This window comes from Silurus aristotelis (genome assembly GCF_946808225.1).
Source record: "Silurus aristotelis genome assembly, chromosome: 9".
Taxonomy (NCBI): Eukaryota; Metazoa; Chordata; class Actinopteri; order Siluriformes; family Siluridae; genus Silurus; species Silurus aristotelis.
In genome coordinates, this window is record NC_139582.1 from 2,611,785 (window position 1) to 2,637,981 (window position 26,197).

General features: G+C 43.5%; 1 protein-coding gene across 12 annotated transcripts in view; it reads right to left on the minus strand.

The window, feature by feature from the left end:
• Positions 1-26,197, minus strand: part of tcf12 (transcription factor 12) — a 110,247-nt gene that overhangs the window by 8,083 nt on the left and 75,967 nt on the right. For 8 of the 12 annotated variants that reach the window (XR_014534957.1, XM_083549947.1, XM_083549953.1 and 5 more), the window contains 8 exons: positions 13,536-13,635; positions 12,809-12,945; positions 12,503-12,647; positions 12,181-12,251; positions 7,981-8,122; positions 3,707-3,780; positions 2,804-2,875; positions 2,238-2,429 (listed from right to left, as the gene is read on the minus strand). Coding sequence is in view for 10 of the 12 variants with exons in the window: in XM_083549947.1 (XP_083406073.1) it covers positions 2,238-2,429; positions 2,804-2,875; positions 3,707-3,780; positions 7,981-8,122; positions 12,181-12,251; positions 12,503-12,647; positions 12,809-12,945; positions 13,536-13,635 (933 nt within the window). In the remaining 2 variants the exon portion in view is untranslated. The remainder of the gene's footprint in view (positions 1-2,237; positions 2,430-2,803; positions 2,876-3,706; positions 3,781-7,980; positions 8,123-12,180; positions 12,252-12,502; positions 12,648-12,808; positions 12,946-13,535; positions 13,636-26,197) is intronic. The other 4 variants (XR_014534956.1, XM_083549954.1, XM_083549955.1 and 1 more) reach the window with 1 other exon arrangement.

Consider the following 26,197-nt stretch of genomic DNA (forward strand, 5'->3'; position numbering starts at 1 on the left):
TGGATCACTGAGGATTAAGAACCTTGCTCAAGGGCCCTAGAGTAACAGCTTAGCGAGAATGGGGTTTGAACCCCCGACCTCCTGATCAGTAAACCAGAGCCTTAACCACTGAGCTTCCACTTCCCTATAAGTTTATCCCTAATGAGCGACCAAGTGGTGATGGTGGTGAGGGAAAAACAAGATGGAATCACATCAAGAGGAACCAAATTCAAAAGGGAAGCCATCCTCATCAGGGTGACCCCCGAATATCCATTCATTATCCCTCCATCATCATTGAGGTTATCAACTGTTCACTAATTGAGACAAGTATGAAGAAATGCTCATGGCCCTATTCATTTAATAATGAGAAACCCAGTGGTGACCCAAGTGGTGTTGCGGGAAAAACCAGACCTTAAAGGTAACCTTCAGGGTGAACCTCCAGGGTGAATCTGAAAATCCACGCCTAATAGTTCCACCATTGTTGAGCCCTAAACCATTGTAGCAAAATGCTTCTATAAAGTCCAAATCCATCTTCACAGTTCTTGAGCTGAACTCTTCACAGCAGCATCATGGATCTTCATATGCGAGTTGATTTTAATTGTGCGACTGCACATCCACACAAGCACGTCTGAAGCAACCTCTTTTTTCTTTCTTTCTAATGAATGAGCGTAAAGATGTGATTAAGCTCTTATAAGCTAAACATGTCCAAGAACTTTTAACTGTTTTGGCAAAGAACTTCATAGTGGGAATAATCTGTTTCTCCTCCCTCCAGAGACAAATATGGGCATTTTATAAGGGAAAAGAAAAAGCAAGCGTCCTGGATTATTTACTTGTGCGATGGGATTAATGGGAAAGCATTAGTCTCCTCGGGTTCCTTCCCTTACAGCTGTGCTCTTGGCTGAAAGTAATGTGTGTGTGAAGATGATGGAAGAGCGAGCGCTGCTGTGTTATAGCGAGTGACACACTCCGGTCCTTACAGCCTGAGCGGCGTAGAGCTGTTCCAGGACCATCCTAAACTCCAGCTCGACTCAACTGCTTTTCCAATCCAGCAATCCACCAATGTGTTACGTTCGAGAAGAGAGAGAAAGAGAGAGAGAGAGAGAGAGAAAGAGAGAGAGTATGAGAGAGAGAGAGAGAGAGAGAGTATGAGAGAGAGAGAGAGAGAGAGAGAGAGAGCGCGTGAGAAGGAGAGCGAGAGAGCGAGAGAGCGAGAGCGCGTGAGAAGGAGAGCGAGAGAGAGAAGAAGAGTGCGTGAGAAGGAGAGAGAGAGAGAGAGAGAAGGAGAGCGAGAAAGAGAAAGAGAGAAAGAGAGAAGGAGAGCAAGAGCGAGCGAGAGAGAGGAGAGAGAGAGCGAGAGTAAGAGAAAGAGAGCGAGAGCAAGAGAGAGAGAGAGAGAAAGAGAGAGAAGGAAAGCGAGAAAGAGAGAGAGCGAGAGCAAGAGAGAGAGAGAGAGAGAAGGAGAGCGAGAGCATGAGAGAGAGAGAGGAAGAGAGAGAGAAGAAGAGCGAGAGCGAGAGAGAGAGAGAGAGAAAGAGAGAGAAGGAGAGCGAGAGAGAGAGAGCAAGAGAGAAAGAGAGAGAGAAAGAGAGAGAAGGAGAGCGAGAGCAAGAGAGAGAGAGAGAGAGAGAGAAAGAAAAAAAGAGAGAGAAAGAGAGAGCAAGAGAGAAAAGGAGAGCGAGAGCAAGAGAGAGAGAGAGAAAGAGAGCAAAAAAGAGAGAGAAAGAGAGAGCAAGAGAGAAAAGGAGAGCGAGAGCAAGAGAGAGAGAGAGAGAGAAAGAGAGAGAAGGAGAGCAAGAGAAAGAGAGAGAGAGAGAGAGAGAGAGAGAGAGAGAGAGAGAGAGAGAGAGAGAGAGAGAGAGAGAGAGAGAGAGAGAGAGAATACCCTGGGCCAGCTATTACGCATATGGAAAGTATGTGGGTTTAAGTTAAATGGCCCTCTGTGGAAAATGGTTCCGTTTTAGCACATGAGTGAGGATTCATTTTAAACAGGTGGCTCTGCCTTGTTTATGAGCCTATTCGGAGAAGCACACGATGAAAAAAGTGCGTGCGTTTCTCTGTCTGCAAACGAGTCGAAAGCAGACATATTTCGCTGATTGGTGTAAATTTTGTTTACACAACTGCCATTGATCGATGGGGGACTTTGAACTTGGCAGAAATATAAAAAAAATAAAAAATAAATAAAAAAAAAAACGTTCAAAGAAAGCTCTGAAACAATTAGGTTATTGTTTTCCAGGCTGAATAAACACACTGATTGTTACCATAGATGCTGTTCTGCTGGTGACCAATCCGGACGCGGGGAAGCTGCCGCCGATGGCCGCGATTGGTCCGTTGTGCGTCTGTCCCAGCAAGCTGTGGATGTCGCTGGGCAGAGAGGAGGTGGAACCTACCGCGTGGTTCCGGAGGACATGGATAGCATCATCTAGTCTGTCCAAACGATCCTCCATCCGAGACTGGAAAAAGACAGAGATGAAAACAAAAGGAGAAGAGACGATAACTTTAAATATGAAGACATTATTAAAGAAGCATTAAATTATACAGCAATCCAAAATGGGACGGAAACGAATGAAATCTATGAAGGAAAAATAAAATAAAAATGACACGTGATGGAAGTCAGAGGTCTTCTAATAAAAAAATTGACTTTTTTTTCTAGCATGTCATGCTACGGATCCCATGATTCCCAATGCCCCATTAAAAACGATCACATATGGACCTACTATAGGAATGAATACAACTAAATGATGAAGTGAGAAGAAATGAAAAGAATGAGTTCATATTAAGGAGGAAGGTGAATGTGTGAAGAAGGGCAGCTAAAAAGCAGGGATACCTCACAAACATCCTTTAAGAAGGACATGGCATCCTGGAGATGCTCATGCAGCTGCTGATGCACACGATTTTTCTAAAGTCAGACAGACAGGAACGGGGAAAAGCATTGAGACGGTTACAAAACTGGAGGACACATGGACAAGCAGAGAGCGAGAGAAAGATAAAGGTCGAGAAGGGATAAAGATACGAGGAAGGCTGAACGGCATGAACCCATCCACTTGGGTATAAACATCGGAGTTCCTGTTTAAGGAACTGATGATGATGAAGAACCTCCTGGTACATTGTATTCGTTTTTTGTATTGTTTTGCATCACTGGAGCTCGCGACAAAAACGCAGTCACAGGTGGCAATATGGTAAATATTTGTCTTTCACACCCCGTGTTGTGAATGCATGATGCAGGCGCGTGTGTGTGTGTGTGTGTGTGTGTGTGTGTGTGTGTGTGTGTGTGTGTGTGTGTGTGTGTGTGTGTGTGAAACGGGATCCCCTTCAAGGTTTCGCTCCCCAGTCAGCCCTGGAATCCAGAAACACTACTCTTATGCAACAGCTGCCAATCCCCATCCCCCAACCCAAATCCTCTTTACACTTTAAACACAGTCTAGCCAATTCTACACCCAATCCCCATACTCCTCTAAACACACCCTAGCCAATCCCCACTCAGCATTCTCCGGAGCAGACAGATGGCAGGAGACACGCCCCGAGGGATGAGTATTGTTCTGTATCACAACCCCCCCCATCAAAACCATTCTCTTACATTTGTCAGTCAGGAATGTGTGTGTAATGATGCCCCCCCAATACCCCATCCTCAGCAGCCAGGCATCCACTTTTGCAGCATCCTTTAAATAGTGCTCACTGTGATAGAAAAGGGGGGGGGGGGGGGGGGTAAAAAAAAAAAGTGGGTTCATACCAGAGAGTGAAGAGAGTTTTCATAACTCGGGGAAGACGGGGTCTGTCCAGCTGCACGAGGCCACTGAGTAGAACCTGAAAAAAAAAAGTTAATGGTTAATGAAAGTTGGAGATACAATACAAAGCCAAGTAATCAACACTTCAGGCCACTTCCCAACAGAGACCGGGGCTCATTTCCTCTTCCAGCATGTTCTCTATGTGGGCTGTTTCCCTCTCAGGTCCAGATGCATCATTTCCTATGACTAAGCAACATCCTGCAACATGATCGGGGTCGGGGGCTGTACCACCACCCACAGGAGCACTGAGGGACCTGCACAACTTCCGCTCGTTAATGAAGTCATGGTTAAAAATGCCGTGAGAACAATGCAGGATGCTGATAAGAGGTTTGGCTCAGACCCGCTCTCACTTCCCCTGACGCTGATTGCAAACCATTGCTTGGAAAAAAAACAAAAAAAGTTCTCAATACAAAAGGATTTCAAGGATCTTTACAGGGTTTCTGCAGGTTTCAACATGACAAATGTTGACTTTTAAAGGCCTTTTCAAGACCATGAAGAATGAAATTTTAGACCTTTATCACGACATCAAAAACACACAAACACCTTGTTAGTAACTGGCATTAAGCGAACCCTAAATTCGTTTTTCTTCAAGCCAAATATCGCTAAACTCGCATCTCCCCATCGCTGTAAAAAAAATAAAATCCGTTTTACGTCTATGGTACGATCCGAGAGAGAGAGAGAGTCGCTCCGATAGCAGCAAGCTGATTGGCTGTTGTTCTCATTTTTATGCGTAATACAGCGAATTATACTTGGACTCATGAAAAAAATAACAACAAAGAAAGACTTTTGAGGACGATGCAGAAACTCCGTCTTTAGATTATGAACATGCGCATATACGTAAAAATTGTTTGCTTGTGTGTTATGCAAAAGTGGTTGTGTCTGATTTCAGCATTGTAATGGCCATGTAAATGTCTGAGGCCTGTTCTTAGTCTAAGTGCAACGATTCTGACTGGCCATTAATCATCTTCGCTCTAAAGGAATCCACATCTGCTAATCGCAAATCAAAAAGGGAGGGAGGGAAGGGGGGGGGGTATTTTTTCCCCCTCGTCTATTCCTTTTTACTTTCAATTACGGATCGTACTGCGCTCCAACTCCAAACAAACAGCTAAAGGAAGTCATGCTTTGCCGAAGGACTCCGTGTGTGTGTTTGTGTATCGAACGAGAAGAAAAGGTCAAACATTTCTAATGACGACGGACCAAAACTAAACTCTCAGGTTATTTACTTTGTCGTGTCGTTGAAAAAAAAAAAACAATGTCCAGGCCGGAGCTCTTGTCCAACCACACTCCATTCTCCATATTTACATTTACGACATTTGGCAGATGTTCTTATTCAGAGCGACTTATTCACAACTGGGTAAAGGTCTTAACCACTGAGCTCGGACCTCACATATTCATGCTCTCCATGCTCTGCTTGCATGTTCTCGATCTCATTTCTAGTTAGAGATCTTTAAAGACAGCAAAAATTAATGAACCTTCATCGCTGCCTCGCTCTCCCTCACTCCCCTCAGTGGGAGTGTTTAGGTAAGAACTTTCCAAGCATTCATCCTCCTGAAACGTCTAACTGAGGGCCCCATCTGAAGGAATGTGCGTTCACAAAGCCCAAAAGAACCTCAACCCCTCAACAGATTTTCATTAACGGCCTATTAAAAATGACTTCGGGGCAGGAAATTACGAGGCTTGCTCTTGTTCTCTTTATTCCGATTACACGAGGACGCAAAGACAAATGAGTGTGGGTGCGGTGTATCCGACGTGGATACGTCAGTCAAACTGTTTGGAAGCAGCAGCCGCAGGAGCAGGAATCTGCAGTCTGTTCTGCAGCGCCGGTTAATACTTCGGTTAAAGAACTAATCCTGAAGAACAGATGTAGGTGTTTGCGCTTAATCATAACATCATGCCGCATTCTGTAGCGCCGTCTAAGAATAGCTGCTCCGCTGATCAAAAAAAAAAAACGCAAACTCACAACAAAGAACGCTTTGACTACAAGAAAATTGAGTTCATGGAACAAATCGGCGGTGATTTCAGACCCGGGATGGATGAATGAACCGCTCTGACTAAACAAAATAAACGTATGCAGCATTTGAACACACAGTGACAGGAAAATGAGGGCAGGGGACAATGTCGGTGAAGGTTTGCTGTTTTAAGGGAGCAGAAGTTTGGCTGCGAGAGAAGAACAGCGTTCCGTGTGTATGGACATCATCAGCTGAGTCATTCCTGAGTCTAACATACTCTCACCTCCCCTCACGCTCCCTGAGCAGTCAGTCAGGATAATAAATGAGGGGGTCTGTGGGTCGCGCTGAACAGGGGAACAGCTGTGTGAGGAGCAGGGGAACAGCTGAGGCTGAAGAGAGGGACAGACACCGAGACAGCTGTCGCCATTACACCAAAACACACATACACATGCAGGAGCACTCGCTCTTGTGCATACCGGAATTACTATCACATTTTATATATATATATACATATACACACACACACACACACACACACACATATACACGTGTGTGTGTGTGTTATAACTCTGAAATAAATGTACGTGTTCAAATCAATGCTTTTTTACTTTCTTTTTTTCTGTTATATAAGATTTATAATATAAATGTTTATAATATTTATCGTTATATATCATATTACATCCTTCAGACATACCTACATAAAAATAAATAAATAAATAAATAAATCACAAAATGTTATATTTCTGTATATTCACTACATATCCTACATTCTAAAGAATACACATTAAATGTTTTATTTTTGTGGTATAGAAACATTCAGAAATTGTTACACATACACCATGAGTGATAATTAAACTGTAAGTCAAATGAAGAGTCAACAAAAATCCAAGTGAAAACTAGAAGAAAATTCTGAAAAATGGCATCGCTGTAGAAGTACAGTATAGACATTTTAAAAGTCTTCTTCCTCCGTGTGAATCATAAGAAATTATATATATATATTAGGGCTGTGACGGTACACATAATTCACGGTTCGGTAGGTACCTCGTTTTTTAAGTCACGGTTCGGTTCAATTTCGGTACGTTTAGGGGGAAGAAATACAAAACATAAAAGTGCTTGTGATTTTTTATTAGCAAAGTTTAATATTATTAACATTTGTGATCATCAACAGTTTACATTTTAAAAATAATAACAAAAATGCCTGCTTAAATAATATATAACATAATATTTTATATTTTATAAAAAATTTAATCGAATAAATCAAATTAATTCTATACATTTATTAGTGAATTCAGTAATCAATTAAATTGGCACAAATAAAATTGATTAAATAAAATTTAATATATGAAAAAAATTTAAATAAATAGTTTTCATTTGTTAGATCCCATGTGGGTAATTCAGATGTGTGTATAAGTGTGTGTTTTTTTTACATTTAATCATTTTGGAATTTGTGTTGAGGGCTGAAACTGTTTCAAAAAACTTTTTTTTATTGATTTTTACAGCCATTTTTAACCACTTCAGGACCCAGGACTAAATGGCACTGTTCGTGAGCTGACATGAGACTGTTCATGCATCTGTTTTACCGCAAGACTGAAGCGGTCCAGAGTTTCATTGCGAGAGTCGGTGTCGAGTTCTGAGCGCGTGACGAGTGCGGAAATGTTTTTTGCAGTTGTGATAACATGACGAGTACCGAGGTTTACCGCATTTATATATTTAATTACATTTTATTTGTAGAGCGCTTCTTAAAAAGAACATTGTCTCAAAGGAGCTTTACAGAGATGAAGCGTTTATAAAGTTCATAAAAGAATGTATAGGTTTACTGCCTATAAGTTTGTTCCTTATAATTGTAATCCCTAATCCCTAATGAGCGAGACTTCATGAGGAAGAAACCGTGAAGGGATCAAAAAGGAACCCGTCCTCATCACCAAACATCCATTTATTACAGTTCTATAAAATACACTGATTTACTAAACCAGGTTTTTTTTTTTTTTTTTTTTTTAGTGTAGCTCGTTTTCTATATTTAGGACACGAGTCTTAAAGATGAGTAGCAATCGATTTAGTGCAGTGAGAGCATCCTTCACAGAAACAGATCGTGTTATATGATCATGAGGAATAGCCTGGATCCTTCAGATCAATTCTTAGGGATCGCAGATATGCAGCAAATCATATCATGTTCGTTTAGATCCATTAACTCTTTTCATACAGTTAAGTGAAGAGGGAGAGAAAAGTTAATCCAGGTGTGTGTCTATAATGTGACAATGTCGATTCTTTACCTGCCCTTCCAGGGGGGCCGCTAGCAGTCACCACGGTACCTGCGGACCCGGCGCCCGCTTGAGCCGTGAGCGGAGAGGGTGAGCCCACCGGGGTCGACGGGTTAGAAGGGAAACTACTGCTTGTGTGGTCAGGAGAGTAAATCTGAAAAAGAGAAAAGAGATAGAACCATCAGTGAAAGATCACAGATGCTCTCTGAGAGCAACCTGTCGCTCCCCCTTTTGGAGCTTTATAGTCTCGGTTAGCGTCCCATAGCCCCAATTGGCTCATCAATTTTGCTGAATTTACTGGCTGAGAAGCTGTAAAAGCCTCACTGCATACATATTGGGCTTTAACAACCCGCACCGCCCTTTTCTAATGGCCACAGGAGGAGAAAAAAAGACCGCAGGAAAACACGTTTGTGTACATCGCTTTGCCTGACACCTGCACTCTGGCCTTGTTTCCCAGAATGCCCTGCGCTTTAGGAAGACAAATTCTCGCTTACACACCCTGCTGACGTCACGGTGGACGTTGGCAAACGGCTTGGATAGAGCTGGAACCAGTAGATTCAAAGTTTTTCATACAAATTATTATTTGCAGGAGATACTGGGAGATATATTTACAATGGCGAGTGAAGAAGAAAAAAAAAGAACGTGAGATGCAGTAATATAAAGCAATGAGAAAAAAAAGAGAGGGAGAGAGAAAGAGGAAAAGAGAGAGGACACTGCCATTAATCTCTCTTTGGGAGCTCATTAGAGTGAATAAGCCTGGCTCCGTGGCTGCTCGGCTCCTGCCGTGTCTCATCTCCAGTTATGGATGAGAGGTAATAAAGCAGCACCCTCGTCTCTCTGCCTGCCCAATAACCAGCGTCTGCCTGCATCAGGCACCGGCCAGCTACAGCACATTAAACCAGTGTGTGTGTGTGTGTGTGTGTGTGTGTGTGTGTGTGTGTGTGTGTATGAAAGGAAAAGCTTTTCTGCCTCCATATTTGACTTCGTTGTCAGCCAGAACACTGCAATGAGCTCTGTAGTTCTTTTTCGTTATTATTAATATCTCCTCTTCTCTTTACTGTTTAATATTTGCTGTAGACTGTAGTCTCACTTGATTTTAATTTCATTGTACAAACTGAACATCTGTGTATATGACAAAAAAACTTTAGTACTTGAATGTTTGAGATTTGATGTTGGGGACATTTTGCGTTTATTGTGACGACAAACGATAATCATTTGATCAGAATTAATTCTAACAATGGACAATGTACCGCTGTACACACTTCAAATGTGCATATGTTTGTTCCTTATCATTGCAAGTTCGCCACTGCATTTACATCTATAGCCCTCATACAGATCGACTTACACTTATCTCACTTATGCAGCTGAGCAGGGGAGAGTCTTGTTTAAGGACCCAACAGTAGCAGCTTGGTGGTGCAGAGATTTGAACCCAAGACCCTTCCGGGCAGAAGTCCAACATTTTATCCACTGTGTACAGTCCAGTACCACTTTCACTCCCAATGGGCCCTAATAAACTAACCAGTGGCGACTGTGGTGAAATCCCTGAGATGATCTGAGGAAGAAACCTTGAGAGGAACCAGACTCAAAAGGGAACAGAATGTCCATTTATTACAGTCCCATCATTGTTGAGGTGTTCAGTGAGAATTAGAAATCTAGTTCTGGGTTCATCAACTTATTCATATAATTCTATTAAAGGTGGTTTAAAAAGGAAGCAAATGAAATTGGTCAAAGTTTGCACCAAAACTAGAAAGTTGACCAAAACTCAGTGTAAAGAAAAGCTCAGCTTAGACATGCGCACCGTTTTTTTTTTTTTTTTTTTGTTATTTTTATTATTAAAATTAATTTAAATTAAAAAAATTTAATTAGCACTGCCTTTAAACTTCTGGAATAAGTCTGAAGATTTTCTCTTCTTCAGACAGCACATGCACTGCAGATGCAGATTAATGCTCCAATACTTCTTTTAAAGTCTTCGAAACTTCCTAAACAGATTTGTTTTTTGTTTAGACAAACGCCGGATTAGAGCAGATGCCGCGTTCTTTTTCTTTGATAGCAATGTTTTTCGGGTTTCCGCTACGGAAAATATTCCGGGGCCTGGCTGGAGGACTTGATTTGATTCCCGGCTAATTGGAATGGACACGACGCAGATCTGGTAGGGTTTGATTCGAAACGGGTCTGAAGTTGCAGGATGTCATCTCGCAGGGGATCGTTTCGATTACGAAAAAAAAAAAAGAAAGAAAAGAAAGCAAGCTGGTAGGATCATTATCATTATTAATCTGCGTATTAAATCCTAAATGCCACTTTTGTGTTTCAATCAAGTCCGTGGAAATCTTGCCTGAGGCTCAGAAAGTCGATCAGATCTGTCTCCTGGAGGAAACTGAGGAAAAGACAGAGAGAGAAACCGAAATGAAGGGAGGACAAAGAAAGTGTAAAAGGATTGGGTGTGTGAGTGTGTGTTTGTGTGTGTGTGTGTGTGTGTGGGGGGGGGGGGGTGGCGTGAAGTGGAGTCTAAGAGAGTAATTTACCCCCCACACTGTCTCAAAGGCACAGAATCATTGTTCATCCACACAGATGATGATCTTGAACTGAAATGTACTCGTGTGAATGAAAAATGCGGCTGGAGTTTCAGGCAAAAGATGTTACAAAATCTCACAAAGTAGATGCTAAAACTGAAAACATGAAGCTTTGGAGGTCGACCTGGGTATTAGTGACGACGCTAGTAAGTGCTCTGAACCAAAGCAGTAAAACAAACAAAAGCTCTTAGTCTCTCTCTTGCTGCAGTTGCCGCTCTATAGCTGTGACTCCTGACCCTGATCGGCCCGGGCGACTTCTGCCGCATTCACGCTCTAACACCGCTCGTTTTACCAACAACAAACTCAGCCCCGCCCCCTCATCAGTCACGCTGCTCTTTGCCAGCGGGGGGCCAATAAGCACGTCCCTTCTGAAAGGAGCGGCAACAAAAGGGGGCACAATGGGCAGCGTGGCGGGCCTCGCCCGGGCCCCACCGTGTCCGTTTCGCTGCTGCTTTGTCATGCTAATGGTATTGAGTCGGCGAATACAAAAAGACTTAATTTGCCATTATCGTTCGGCCCCACAATTTTCTGGCTGCGCGTACGCGTATGTGCCAGAGTGTCTGCTTTTGGCGGTTTGTCCGGTTAGCCGTTTACGAGTTCTGTAAAATAAGCGCCCACGCTATAACAGGCTTCGTTGCTGCGTATTTGTTTTATATTTGCCGCATTTGGCAGACACCTTTATCCAGAAAGGATTTAATTCACAGCAGCTAATATTGCATAGCGGCCCAGAAGTGGCAGCTTGGCGAGGGTGGGATTTGAACTCATGACCTTCGGCCAGAGTTAAAGCCATTAAACCACCTCCATAACTGAGGCCGATGCGATACGTTAAAGTTACATATAAAGCAGCTACCGATGCGACACGATTCACCATTACGTAGCAGTGCGATCTGATTTAAATTTGATTAAACACAATGTGATTCAATATGGGCTTTTAAACCACCTTAGCGCAAGAAAAAAAAAATAAATAAATAAAAATGCAATAAAACCAGAAGTTATTTTCCTGTTGTGTCTGCAGTAAGTCACAGCTCTGCCTCTGCCATGTTAATCTGTATTCTGTGTGACTCAGGACACGCCTCGCTCTCTGTATTGTTGTGATGCGTCGTATTCACGTAGCAGAGAACGCGCTCGAGAAACTGTTGAAACCGAAGAGAAAACAATCTACATATCAATTATTGGTCACTTTCTATATAATAAAAGTTCAGCGCATCTACTAATAATTATATATAAATATATATATTTTTTTTTCCGAAACAATGAATCTTGTACCCGATACACACTTTTTAAAATCGATGCGTCTCATCGTAAACTTAATGCCGATGCGAATCGCTGAATCTTACTATCCCTACAAGGAGGCCACGTGATGCCAAGTTCGGCTTCATAATTTCATGTTTTGACTCTGGCCCGCTGGGCGATTAAGAGCCTAATCATCCTGGTTTATGTTGAACAAACATCCACAAAACCCAACCTTTGACCTTATTCAGTCCCCCAAACTTTGGAAAGACCATATATTAGAACACACACACAGCACACTGTTACAAGCTGATCATGAAAGCAGAAAAGGGGAAGCAGGTTTACACCTGAGATCATTCATTTTATACATCATGGAGTTGATCTCCTGTAGAGTTGAAGGATGAGGGCTTACCGAAGCGAGTGCTTTCCCCAGCGCATCTCCGGTCTGAGAGCTTCCTGTCGCGTTCCCTCTGTTGGCTGCAGCTGCAATGACACAATACAGAATGACCTCCTGATAAGACCGTAATGAAAAGGTTAAGGCACATGGTATCGTCTCGTCTCGGACACAATTGGATAACTTTTTTTTTTTAGAGAGAACTGGGACGATCCGGGTGTTTAAAATACATAAACATAAAAAATCATTCCTGATGGTTTTGAGGAGCATTTTTTGGATTTTATTATTTTATATTTGTGGTGTTTGGGGTGGGGTGGGGGGGGGTTCTATCGCTTCTTACCCATGACCCCCTCTGTGGTGTTTACGGGTGGCGTGTGGGACGCGGTGACGAAGGGCGAGCTGCTAGCGGTGCTGCGGTGGAAGCTGGACATGGGCGGCAGGCTTGGATTGATGTCCGTAGGAGACACTGTGTGTGGTGGGTAGTTCTACAAAACACACACACACACACACACGTCAAACAGCACTGTAGCGAGAACTGCAGGGTGATAAATGTCGACACGTGCAAGCATCAGCTCCCTCACAGCTTTGACTTTCGTTTGAAGGTGTACGCCACAAAAGCACGTAAAGTGTAGCAGTGTTTTCTCACCAGGCGCTCGTGAGAGTGCAGGCTGTAGTTTCCAGACTGCGGCATGTGAGATGAAGATCCTCCCAGAATTCCCCCGTAACCCGGCTGGCTTATACCGTTGGACGAGTTCCATGGGTCCGAGGAGTTGTGGCTTGCGTCTGAGGAACGAGGGGGAAATGTGAATACAATCGCATAAGAGTTTTATCGAAGACTCACATGAAAAGGGCCAACCATAATGGAGAAGTAGAAGAAGAAGCAGCAGCAGAAGATGTAGCAATAGAAGAAGAAGAAGCAGCAGAAGAAGCAGCAGCAGAAGAAGTAGAAGAAAATGATAATAAAGAAGAAGCAGAAGCAGAAAAATATAACAAAAAGAAGAGGAAGCAGAAAAGAAGAAAACGAAGAAGAAACAACCAAAGGGGAAAAAAAGCAAAAGAAGAAGAAAAAGAAAACAAAGGAAAAAAGAAAAAAAACATAACCAAAAAAAAAGAAGAAGAAGAATCTGAAGCGGAAGAAGAAGAAGCAGCAGAAGAAACATAAGGAGAAGAAGCAGAAAAAGGAGAAGAAAAAGAAGCAGCAGAAGAAGCAGCAGAGGAAGAAGAAGAAGGAGGAGGAGAAGAAGAAGGAAAAGAAGGAGCCACTGCAATGCACTGAGGCCTCATTTGCCTGCAGCCTGCGTGTGAAAAACTGTATAAATACTTTATACTCATAAAAGTTTTACTTTATTGAATGAAATTAGAAAAATCCTTACCAAAGAACGTATTAGCGAACATACTGCTGGGGGGTTTGGAGGACGGATAGGAAGGAGACTCCCTGTTGAAGTCGTCTGAGTTTGGTGACGGCGCGTACACCTGCACACAGTCGAGAAATCGGTAAGAAAAGACTCCGGAAAGAAGAAGAAAAAAAAAAAAAAACACTTTGTGACTGTGTGTCTCACACTACCGTAAAATTACAGAAACGTCTCGATGTTCATTTCCATGAAAACGTGTAGAGAACTAGTAACGTGGTCGCATACGGTCGGCGCACGAATCATAGCGTGCAACAGATGGCTAATTTAGAGGTTGTGTTGAAAACGGAAAGGATTAGCTTTGAGGTTTGTGTGTGTGTGTGTGTGTGTGTGTGTTTGCTACAGCTTAATTGGAACACAATGGCACAGAGAAGCGTCTTTTCTACACTGTTTAAGTGCATGTATGGCCATTTAGCAGTGTGTACCCATGTGTTTGTTCATGCGTGTACTTTCTGTGTGTGTGTGTGTGTGTGTGTTTTGGGGAGGGTGTATTTTAGGCCCTCTGGGGTTGTCGGGTTGGGCCAGCAGTGCAGTGGTTGCAGCTGCAACATTGCCCATCCTAGAAGAGGAGGATCAAAGCTACCCAGAACCCATAATGTAGCTCTGTGACTTCATCTACTCCAGATGGGGCCAAACCAGCACCACACACACCACTGAGGAGGCAGGAGGGGGGAGATCAGGGGAGCAGAACAGGAACGGATTGAAACAGAAGAGTAAAAAAAAGGCGAGAGAGAATCTGTCACGTGAATCGTTCTCTGTACACCTGCCACGTGATCGCATCGCCGTGTTAGTTTGCTTTAACGGGAACCAGATGGGCAAGGTGACTTCGCTGGCCGCTCAATGTGTTTCCAATTTTCCGTTTTCGCAAGGGAAAAGACCTGCCTTCCGACCCAAGGAGGCAAACACGAGATGTCTTCAGCGAGGCACGTCAGCAGCTTGAGAGACGATCGGTCCTAATTTATTCCTGGGATTCTAAATCCACAATATGCAGCTTTGGACAGACTCGTGTTTGGGGATTAACACGGTATTTATTCAAGTTCTCACTTGTGTCTGTCTTGCTTCTTTTCACACCCGCATCATCAGCTTCTGAATCATCTCCACCAGGACGTTGCAGAGCACCTTGCTGAGGCGGCAGTGTCGTGCCATGTGATCGACTGCATGTGTGTGTGCTTACACATGTGGCCCGGCCAGCAGAATTTCCCCAGGGGACGTCAGGTCGAGGCGGAGCGTCAGATCGGCCTCAGGGCTCAATAGAGAGCATATGGCCGAGGATAATGCTAATTGCCCTCTTTAGCTGGAGCTAACCAGCCTAGTTAATAAACCACCCTTAAAACACCGGGCGCCCCAACGCTGGCACCACCAGGAGACAAAAAGAAACGGGGTGTGTGTTTCGTCCGACCAGGACACTGATTAAAGAGCTGTCAATCATCCCATACACTCGGATCTGGACTCCTATTGAATTTAATGTTTTTTTGTTATCATTATCATCATATTTAATAATATATCATTATGTCTAAATTTAAACAGGGCTGCAAAATTCCAGGAATTTTCAAGACTGGAAACTTTTCACAGGAATTAACGGGAATTAAAATTGCAAAATTGCAGGTAAAAAAAAAAAAAAACCTTAAAATGTAGCTGGAAAAAAAATCTTGCAGGATAATTTTGGTTAAAGAAACCAGATTTAATGCAATTTTATTCAATTTTCTACCTGCACATTCATCAATCACATGCACACAGCACACTTACTGCAGCGCTACTGAGGCCACGCCCCCTACACGTGTAGAATCATTTCTACAAGTCAAAACATTTCCATCTTAGCGAGTATTCACGTAAAACATGACATACACATGTATGTTTAAATCTTCCTTGTGCTGTGTGTAAGCTGCTGTGGATTAAAAGTATCCCAACAATAAGTCTTATCAAAAAACCTTAAATCTGTATTGGTTTGCATGCAAATCAGCTAAAGACCAAACAGAATTTTTAGACTTATGTCTGTATATTATAGTTTTATAAATTTCCTTAAATTTGTAATAATTCCCAGAAATTTCCTTGAACTTCCATAAATTCCTTGTAAGGTTTTAACTTAATATTTCCGAAATCCCAAAGTTTCTGGAAATTTCCTGGAAATTTTCCACCGCCTTACAAACCCTATTTTCAAAACTAGAAACAGTTGAATGTTCTTCTTTGTGTTGCTTGAAAGTGTGTCAGCTGTTGGAACTAGAGCAGGGTTCCTCTGTGTAGCTCACCTTACCAAGAAGCTCAACTCCCCCCCAAATCACACCTTGCTTTGATCTCCACATGAGACACATCACAACAACGCATGGAAAAACCATTAAGCTGTCAGCGTACGGATAAATCCGAACGACGGAGGTTAAAAGACGTAAGAATGAAGAGGGGGGGGAAATCATCCGCTTAAAAATAAACGACAGCGGAAGAAGGTAAAGCAGCGCGATGCCGAAGAGAAAGCCACACAAAACATCGTCGGGTGGGCGGGAAGGCAGGCGAGCCGCAGGGCTGCGAGTGACAACACAACATCCTGTCGCTGCACGTCACTTGTTTGGAATCAGACGAAGGCCCGGGGGCTTTTCCTTTTCAACTCCTCGTCTCACACACTTTGCACTAGCGAAGGAAAAAATGCATGCTGCTCACACACAATGAGCCCCTATTGTACAACCTTACACAGTCCTGACACAACACGCATGACATGTTCGGAGTTTCACGCTTGAGGGGTTCCGGGGTTTTTCATGGATTTCAACAGGTACACAATTCTACACTTTTACACACAAAGAAAATCTTTTTTTTTTTTTTTCAGATTAAAGGTCAGACGTTCTCTCCGGGAAAGCAGCCAAACTTCATCTATACTGAAGTAGATGAACATCATCGTTTTTTATCTTATGTTCTACAAACTTATAAAAAAAAAAAAAAAAAAAAAAAAAAAAAAGATGAAAGGGGAAGTTTTATTGGGGGGGGATTAAAAAAAATAATAATAAAACATCATCATTTTGAATTACAAGGTTTGACTGGGACCCGAGCGGCCCACATGCTCCTCATTTTCTCTGTTGCAATATAAGCCTGGAAATAGTTCATATAAAAAAGAAAAGAGATCAAAGTGGGCTTTGTGCTGCAGGAACAAAGAGCTTAATGGGCTATGTGTAATGGGCTATGAGACTCTGGACTCTGTCAAAAGCCTTGAAAAGGCGAATGACTCAATGCTGGAAACGGAATCCGGTTTCTACGCAGGCAGACGCTTCGGTGGTGTATTTCATTGCGAGGAGGGAATGACGAAAGAACCGAATGAGACGAGGACCAGAGGGAGAGGGTTCATTCTTAAATTTAGCGAACAGATGGAGAATGCTCTTGAGAAAACGTGTGCTGATGCATTGCTCTTAACCAGAGTTGTGTGAATTTATACAAACACTCATCTTCCCTCACTGTCACACACATTCTGTTTCTCTGGCTTGCGTTTTTGTCCAACACACTCACTCACACACACACACACACACACACACACACACACACACACACACACACACACACACACACACACACACACACACACAAAACTCCACCGTCAGCGAGACTCCACACCTTTCCTCCTAAAAATAAAGTTTTTAGAGGGGAGACTGTGGGTAGAGTGTGAGGTAGAGACTGGGAGAAAATATTGGGTGAAAAAACTGGGGAAGAGACTGAGAGGAAGAGACTGGGGAAGACACTTGGAGAAAGAGACTGGGGAAGAGACTGGGAGGAAGAGACAAGGCGGAAGAGACTTGGAGAAAAAGACTGGGAGGAAGGGACTGGGAGGAAGAGACTGGGGGAAAGATTGCGGGAAGAGACTGGAGTAAAGAGTGTAGAAAGAGACTTGAAAAAGAAACTGGAGGGAAAGACTGGAGGGAAGAGACTGGGGAAGAGGCTTGGAGAAAGAGACGTGGAGAAAGTTACTGGGAGGAAGAGACTGGGGGGACAAGTCTGGGGATGAGACTGGAGCAAAGAGTGTAGAAAGAGACTGGAGAAAGAAACTGGAGGGAAAGACTGACGGGAAGAGACTGGGGAAGAGACTAGGAGAAAAGACTCCTAGACTTCAGGGGGAAAATACATGGGGGACCGGGGGTTGGGGTGGAGGACTAGCGTAAGAATGACTGGGAGAAGAGACTGAGAGCATGAGGCATCCCGAAATAAAGTTTTCAGAGGAACGCAGAAATCAAAGGCTGGGAGCAGTGAGCAAGGTGGAGGAGTACCATTAGGCTCCCTGTAGAGTGAAAAATGCCTGACTGATTCAAAACAGATGGAATAAAAGCAACGCTGCTGCTCCCAGCTCGATTGGCAAACAGGAAAGTCTAACCTCAACAGACAGCCTCTTTGCCTTAATCATTCCCATACTCCCACTTGTTATTGTTGCGATTGAGCGAGCGGCGGCGGGTGAGCGAGCAGCCGTTCTCAAACTCGCACTCACAGCGTTTGCAAGTCGAGAGAAGTGAGAAAGCAACGAAGAGAGGAGAGGTGGCAAGCCGTGATGCCGTTCCAGTGATGAGATATATATATATATATATATATATATATATTTTTTTTTACACGTGTGCAAAGCGAGCTTGGTCCTTCTTACACCCTTATAAATGATTAGTGCAAATATTACATGTAATTAAATTTGGGGCCGATTAAATAAATCATGTTTATTAATTATTTATTATAATTAATAATATTTTAAACATGGCTTTTTTAAAACATATTAAACAATTTCAGTGAGACACGACTGAGAAAATCGAGACACGGTGACAGATTTTATGTCTCGGCAAAAAAAAAATCCATTTACACTTTGTGAACAAAATCTTTAGAAGCGATGAAGTCTTTCTGATGTAATGGAAACATGTCATTAGGCGTCACACGACAACACACACACACACACACACACACACACACACACAAACACACACAACTCTAAAAAGCAAGAAGCAAGCAATATTCTTTATAAGACAATAAAACCCAATAGCTGTCTAACTAAGCAAAATGTTCTTTCTCGCATACACAAACGCCTACACACACACTTTTCCTGCTCTCCATACAAAAACAACCACAACAAACACTCACCGATTTCCCGTTGTAGTAATACATCAGAGAGTTGTTGCCCATTCCAGGCACGGGGTAGGCGCAATACATGATAACGCTTCAGCTTCAGCAAATGCCCGTTTCGGAGCAGCACACGACCACGGAAACCTCTAACACACCACCCTAGGCATACATCCAGCCGGCTCGAGACACGCGTACTCCTTCAGCCTTGGCCTCTACACATGGATCTACTCACACAGAGACCTTATGCAAAAAAAATGAAAGAAAAAAAAAAACGGGGCTGGACCATTTCAGCCGGCGGTTAGGGAGGAGGGGCATCTGTCCCCTGAGCTTCCTAAGTGTTGAGCCAAAAGGAGTGGAGAAAAAGGGAGGGAGTGTAGAGAAGGAAGGAGGGGGACTGAGGAGGGTATGGTTTAGTGGTTTTCCAAGCTAAAAAAAGAGAGAGAGAAATAATGAAATGGGGGAGGGAGTGAAAACAAATGCGTGAATATGGAGAAGTAAAAGGTGAGTAAAATTGTGAATAAGCATAAATATTTTTAGACAGACAGGAATTAGGGGGAAATGGCCTGAGCTGGTGTTGTGTCACATTAAATGACTTCTAGCAGGTTGAAGTCATGAATCGAATCATCTTCTGTAAACATCTGGATTTTTTTTTTTTTTTTACTTTGAGGGAGAGACTGGGAAGAGACTGAGTGCGAGAGATTGGGGAAGAATCTGTAGAGAATCCTGGGGATAAAATAAGGGGAGAGACAGAGTAAGACTGGGGAAGAGGCTGGGGAAGAGGCTGGGGAAGAGACTATGGGGAAGAGACTATGGGGAGAGACTATGGGGAGAGACTATGGGGAGAGACTATGGGGAGAGACTATGGGGAGACAACATAGGGAGAGACTATGGGGAGAGAAGATAGGGAGAGACTATGAGGAGACACCATAGGGAGAGACTATGGGGAGAGACTATGGGGAGAGACTATGGGGAGAGACTATGAGGAGACAACATAGGGAGAGACTATGGGGAGAGAAGATAGGGAGAGACTATGAGGAGACACCATAGGGAGAGACTATGGGGAGAGACTTTGGGAAGAGACTATGGAGTGGAACTATGAGGAGAGACTATGAGGTGAAGCTATGAGGAGACACTATGGGGAGAGACTATGAGGTGAGACAATGGAGTGAGATTATGAAGAGAGACTATGGAAGAAAACTATGGGGACAAACTATGAGGAGGGACAATGAGGAGAGACTATATGTGAAGACTATAGTGAAAGACTATGGGGATAGACTATGGGGAGAGACTATGGGAAAACTCTGAGAGTGAGACTGGGAAAGAGACTTTGGTGAGAGATTATGGGAGACACTATATGAGCAACTGAGAGCAAGACTGGGAAAGAGACTGGAAAAACACTTATTTGAGATGCCTGGTTGAGACCCAAGACCTCCCGATCAATGTAAGGAAAAAAAAAATCTAAATTGTCAAACTACCTGTGTGTGTGTGTGTGTGTGTGTGTGTGTGTGTGTGTTGATACATCATGTTCTGGAACATGGCTTCACACCGAGTTTGCTCTGGAGTGAACTTTGTAGTCAGTAGTGTTGTTTCAGTAGGCTTCCCGCCATGCGGCCACAGAAAACACACTGAGTTGTTGAACACATCCAACAGCTGCAAAGGACTGCGGCCTGACGGCGAGCTCACAGTGCTGCTCAATTACCTCACACACACACACACACACACAGCTCCCTTTCTTCAACCGGTCCTCGTCAGTCCCCCTTGAGGGCCTCTCGTACACAGTCATGGGGGTTACAACCCAAACTCTGTCTCTCACTTACACACACACACACACACACACACACACACACACACACACACAGTCTAGTGTGGGTGAGCGAATGCTGTGGACAATTTGGGAAAGGAAGGGAGGAAGAGCTAGAAAAGGAAGGACAGAAATGGAAATGGAAACCAGAGCAAGGGAAGGAGGGAGTGAGAGAAAGAGAGAGAACGACATCTCCTGCTGTGGGGAGGAACGAGGGAATGCTGTGTGTTATGCCGGGTCCTTTTAAAGCCCACTCCAGCCAGGCCTGCTCTTTCATGTGTCTCTCTGCAGGCGTGCTGGCCCAAAACACTGCCCCCTAGACCCATTCACAACATTACTGTTATGGAAAGATGAAAGACATCCCGCCACCCCGCCCCCCTTCCTCCCCTCCCTGCCCAGTCTCTGAAAACGATACTTTATGTTTTTCCCCCTTAATTCCATTATTATTTATCCCTCTTTCTTCTCCGTAGCGAGACTCTTTTAAACCGTTCCAAGGCCGTGAAATCGACGGGCTGGTACCGTTTTAAAATCTGGACTCGTTTCAACTCGACGCTTTGAGGGAGGCTGCCGCGATAGAAGTGTGGGGTTTTGAAGGCGCCGAAAACCGACTCCAGATAAGGAATGCAACGTCAAGTAGAGACAATAAAAAAAAATAAATAAAGAATAGAAAAAAAAAACAACGGACACCCCAAGCAGAGAAAATCATGCCCATATTCCTCGTAACATAAAGCTGTTTATACTCGCGCAGGGTTAAAAATGAGGTTAGTGTGTGAGGGGCAAAAATCATCCCATCAACTGGTGTCAAAACAGCTGACGATACAAGATACCAGCATTTCACTGGAGAAGCTAAACTATATAGATAAAAGCGTGTAGACACCTGACTCTTTGGAAATCCCATTCCACACGGAGTCTCCATTTGCTCTTATAATAAACTCCACTCGTCTGATAAGATGTTCTACTAGATTTCGTGGAGACTTGTGCTCATTCAGAAACACAAGGGTGTTGGTAAAGTCAGGTACTGATGTAGGTGAGGTGAGGAGGCCTGGGGTGCAGGTTGGAGCTTTATAGCAACAGATCTTTCACACCAACCCATGTAAAGCATATCTTCATGGAGTTGGATTTGTCATGCTGAAACAGGTTTTGTAGTTCAAATGAAGGGAAAATTTAATGCTTCTGCTTCTTAATATATCCTATACAATTGTGTGCCTCCAACTTTGTAGGTACAGTCCGGGGGTATCAACACTCCTGTCCATATGTTGACCAACAAAGGAGGAAAAGAAAGTATACAATGGAGGGGAAGAAAAGGAATGACTGAGTAGAAGCAGAAAAAAAAAATAATCATAGGCATGTCGAGTTTTCGGGTTAAACCACACGAGTGAACGATTGGCCCAGCAACAGTGAAGATCAGATGCACCAAGCATCATGAAGGTATATTCCAAGTCTTCTAATGTGTCTGCTACATTTAAATGTGATGCCACACCAGGGTACGTGACTATTCCAGCCGTAGGTGGTTCTGTCACCAATCTGTTACCAAACACTGTTTGTGGTGGCATCAAATCAAGACCCAAAACCTGTTCCAGCATGACAAAACCCCTGTGAACAAAATCACCACCATGAAGATACATGTGTTGGATGATTAGAGCGCCATTTCTATTGAATGCTGACTGCACTCCAGGGCCTTCTCACCTCACCTACATCAGTAGCAGACTTTACTAACACCCATGTATCTGAATGAGCACAAACTAGTGGAACATCTTCCCAAAAGAGTGGAGGATCGTATAAAAACAAATGGAGACCAAGTGTGGATTTGGGATGTTCAAAAAGAAGAAATATGACTGATCCAAATTAAATCATCAACGTGTTACACATGAGAGCCGGTTCAGCTCTGACCTGCCCCCTAGTGGAGACAAATTTAGTTCTGCATCAAATATAACTACAGCCATGCAGCTTGTTTCCAAACTCGTCTACTTTCCGAAACATCATTTCCGGAGATTATGTTTCACATCTGGAATTGTTCCATGAATTCAGTGCATAAAAAAGCCCCGGTTCTCAGTTTGCAATATCACTAATAGCACCAAGATGATATCTCCATGGCGATTCAGGTATCTGGCGGGCGTTAAAAATACCGATAGTGGATTTTACGGATACTGATAGCGAGGTTGGACCGGACTTGCCAAAAAAACCAAGTAAATCAACCGAAAGTTTTTAAAATAGTAGTTAACTTGATTACAAAAATGTACAGGAAAAAAAAAGTACTGAATCATGAAAATGTGCTAAATGAAATACATATAAATATATCCATTATTAAATAGTATTACTAAATTAGTAAATGATAAATCTTTCTTTCGGCTTCTCCCATTAGGGGGCGCCACAGCGGATCCTCCGCATGTTCAATTTGGCACGTTTTTACGCTGGATGCCCTTCCTAACGCAACCCTCACCATTTATCCGTGCTTGGGACCGGCACTGGAAGTGGCTGGGGTTGGTTCCCTGACCGGTGATCGAACCCGGGCCGCAGCGGTGAGAGCACCGCATCCTAACCACTAGACCACCATGGACCCTGGACCCTATTTTAAAATAATACATAATAAATATAATATAGCGCTCTCCGTGCAGCACGCCATCTCACGTGTACAAACAGCGTGTGGTGTCAGTGGTTCACCTGTAGAGGCCGCTCTCGTAAACGGAATCGGTATGGATTTTTGCATATAGCTGCCAGTTACAGTAATCAAATGACAAACTATTGGTGCCGATTAATCGGTCGACTGCTACATAAAAGTGCATACGCAGTTTATTAGGAAGCTCTGAGACTAGACTGGTCTGTGAAACAGGTGGAAATGAACAACAGTGTGCAGTGTCACCGGTGTGTGGGCCTAACAATCACGGCTAATACAGATACTTGAGTCAGTATCGCTGTTCTATTGGGTAAACACGCACACCCTATAGTGATCCAGCTGCCAAAATGAGACCCAGACCAGAGAACCAGATGTTTCTTCAGATGACCAACACCCACCCCCACCCACATACATCCAATGACTTCTTTTTTTTTTTTTTTTTTTTTCTTTTTTTTTTTTCTTTAACCCTCTAAACGGCAGGATAGTCCACGATTTACGTTCCTTAATTGTTGTAACTGCAGACCTTTTTTTGTTTTAGATTTCAAAGAGAATATTATGCTTTAAATAAAAGAATCTGAGGAAGAGGCTTTCGAGAAAAGCTTTTTCCATTTCAGCCTTCCTCCGAAGTCGCGCTTCATAAACGCCTGCTGCTGTTAAACACGAGGGGACTGGTATAAGTAGATATCCAAATGTGGTTGTTATGTAAAGTTGTTTTCACACGGGCTGAAAATCAAACCGGAGCTTGGATACGCTTCGACGTAACCTGCCAAGCTTTTTTTTTGTCCGTGTCTGACCTGCCTGTCGCTGTGCCAGGCAGCGAATTCAGGCGGGATGAAAACCAATCAAAACGCAGCCAGTTACCAAAAGTCCACCTTTATTCTGGATTTCAGAAACCAGCAAAGATGGGAGTGTGGTAGCTTAGATTTTAAGGCACTGGACTTTAGATCTGAAGGTCATGAGTTTAAATTCCAGCACCAAGCTGCCACTCCTGGGCCCCTGAGCAAGGCCCTTAACCCCATAGCTGCTCAGTTGTATGAATGAGTGTTCTGGATAAGTAGGTCTTTCCAACCTATAAATGTAGATTTTTTTTTCCAGGCTTTTTGCAGCAGAACCGAGGAACACGTGTGCACCAGCTCAGGTATGTGAACGTGTCTCCTACCTTTCTCGCATAAATTATTTACAACAGAGTGGAATGTGAGTAATGAGGCTAATCTTGTCTCTCGGTTCTTCTGCTCTTTTTCTCCTTCTCTTTCCCTCTCGCAGATGAAAGCAAGCATGGGCCTGGACTGTTTGTCACCTTCATTATCTAGGATTCTCGTCAGTGTGAAATTTTAACGGCCCAAACCGAGATAAACAGCGCTGCTCCAGGAGGTGACACATCTCTGTTCAGAAGCACGAGCGAAAGCACAAGCATCTATCCAATCACTTATCTGATGAGATCATCTCCCTCTGTGTGTGTGTGTGTGTGTGTGTGTGTGTGTCCCTCCTAACATGCCCACTGAGATCAGTGCCCTCTGGTGGAGGAATGATGACCTGATGACCCAAGATTCACCAGGTCTTGGAAAATTAGATACTGAGTGAAGTCTTCCAAAAGCCAAACAAAAGCGAGACGTGTTCGGTGTCTGTCGTATAAGAAGTGCGATGGGAAATCGGCTTTATGCTTTTAGTGGAGAGAAAAAAAAATGGCGCTGATGAAGAACAAAAAAAAAAAAAAAAAAAGAAAGAAGAACAGAGATTCTTTAAAGAACAAAGAGCGGTGGCCACATGAAAGCAGCACATCAAACCACAATCTCGGGAGTTACTTCTTACACAGCTTTAGTGCACCATTTTCTCCCCAGGCTTGTCCATCTCTGCAGAGCCTGCTCAGTCAGGTCCTGACCCTGCATTAGTGCCCTAGCTTCAAAGACACACACCCACAACCACACACAAAGCCATACACACAAACACACACACATGCTGCACATGCGTCTGCTGCCTGTAGATGGCTGTCTAGTCAAAAATCCTGCTAAGTAGTTCTGAAAGGAAGAGCTGCATTCAGTTCACTACAGGAAGAACACACACTTTCCCACACACACACTCTTCTCAGTGTCATTAGAGGCGACGTTAGGGACGAGAGCGGAGTCTTCGTCGGCTTCCCCGCGGTCTAACCCTCCTCTCGTTTTACCGCTAAGTGCAACTTGCACCCAAACAAGGGTCTGAATGATATGTCAAGAGCGAATGACAATCTTTTTTGTCATTCACAGCCAGGGTTCTCGCTTGCAAAAGACCCAGGAGGGGTTTGACTGTGTAAGTCGTCCCTCCACCCCCTTTCACCAACCCCTCTGCTCTCTCTCTCTCACACACACACACACACACACACACACACACACACACACACACACACACACACACACACACACACACACACACACACACACACACACACACACACAGTCCTCTCCTTTGGCTCATTGCCACATCAAGCCGACAAGCTGATGACAAGGGCACTTAAAAAAGCCTGGGCATTTTTACAGCTCCAGCCTCACAGTCATGCATGAATCTCCTACAAGAAAGACCTTCTCTTGCCCAGAGCGTCGGAGATGCTGAACTTTCCCCCCTTTCACTCTCTATTAGACAGACAGGCAAGCTGGGTCCTTCAGCACAGGTGCCCAAACAGCTGCCTGACAGCAGCCGCTGCTCACTGACTCCCAGTGATAGACGAAGTACACAAACCATGTGGTTAAAGAAGAGATTCAATCAGAAAAATGTGACTCCAGTAAAAGTGTCCCCTTTAAACTATCACTTGAGTAAAAGTACAAAAGTATTCGCCCTTAAATGTACTTAAGTATCCAAAGTGCTATGATTTATTACGACTATAATGTTCTTATTATCATTTTTATCCCAATACTCTTTAATTAATCAATTATGTCTAACTGATCTATTAATAGAATGATATTAATGAGTCAAACACTGATTGATTTCTATTACAAATATCAGGAGCCCAAAATCATCTTTGCAGCTCCTTAAAGAAAAAACGTGTAAATGAGGTCACGTGTGTCGTGGCGAGTTCGAGTCTGGAGTTTCTTCATCGTTTATTCCTCTCTAAATGTTCTGTTGGACTGATGCTGAACTGTATGTTGGTGATCAGTAGATGCACCGAGCATCTAA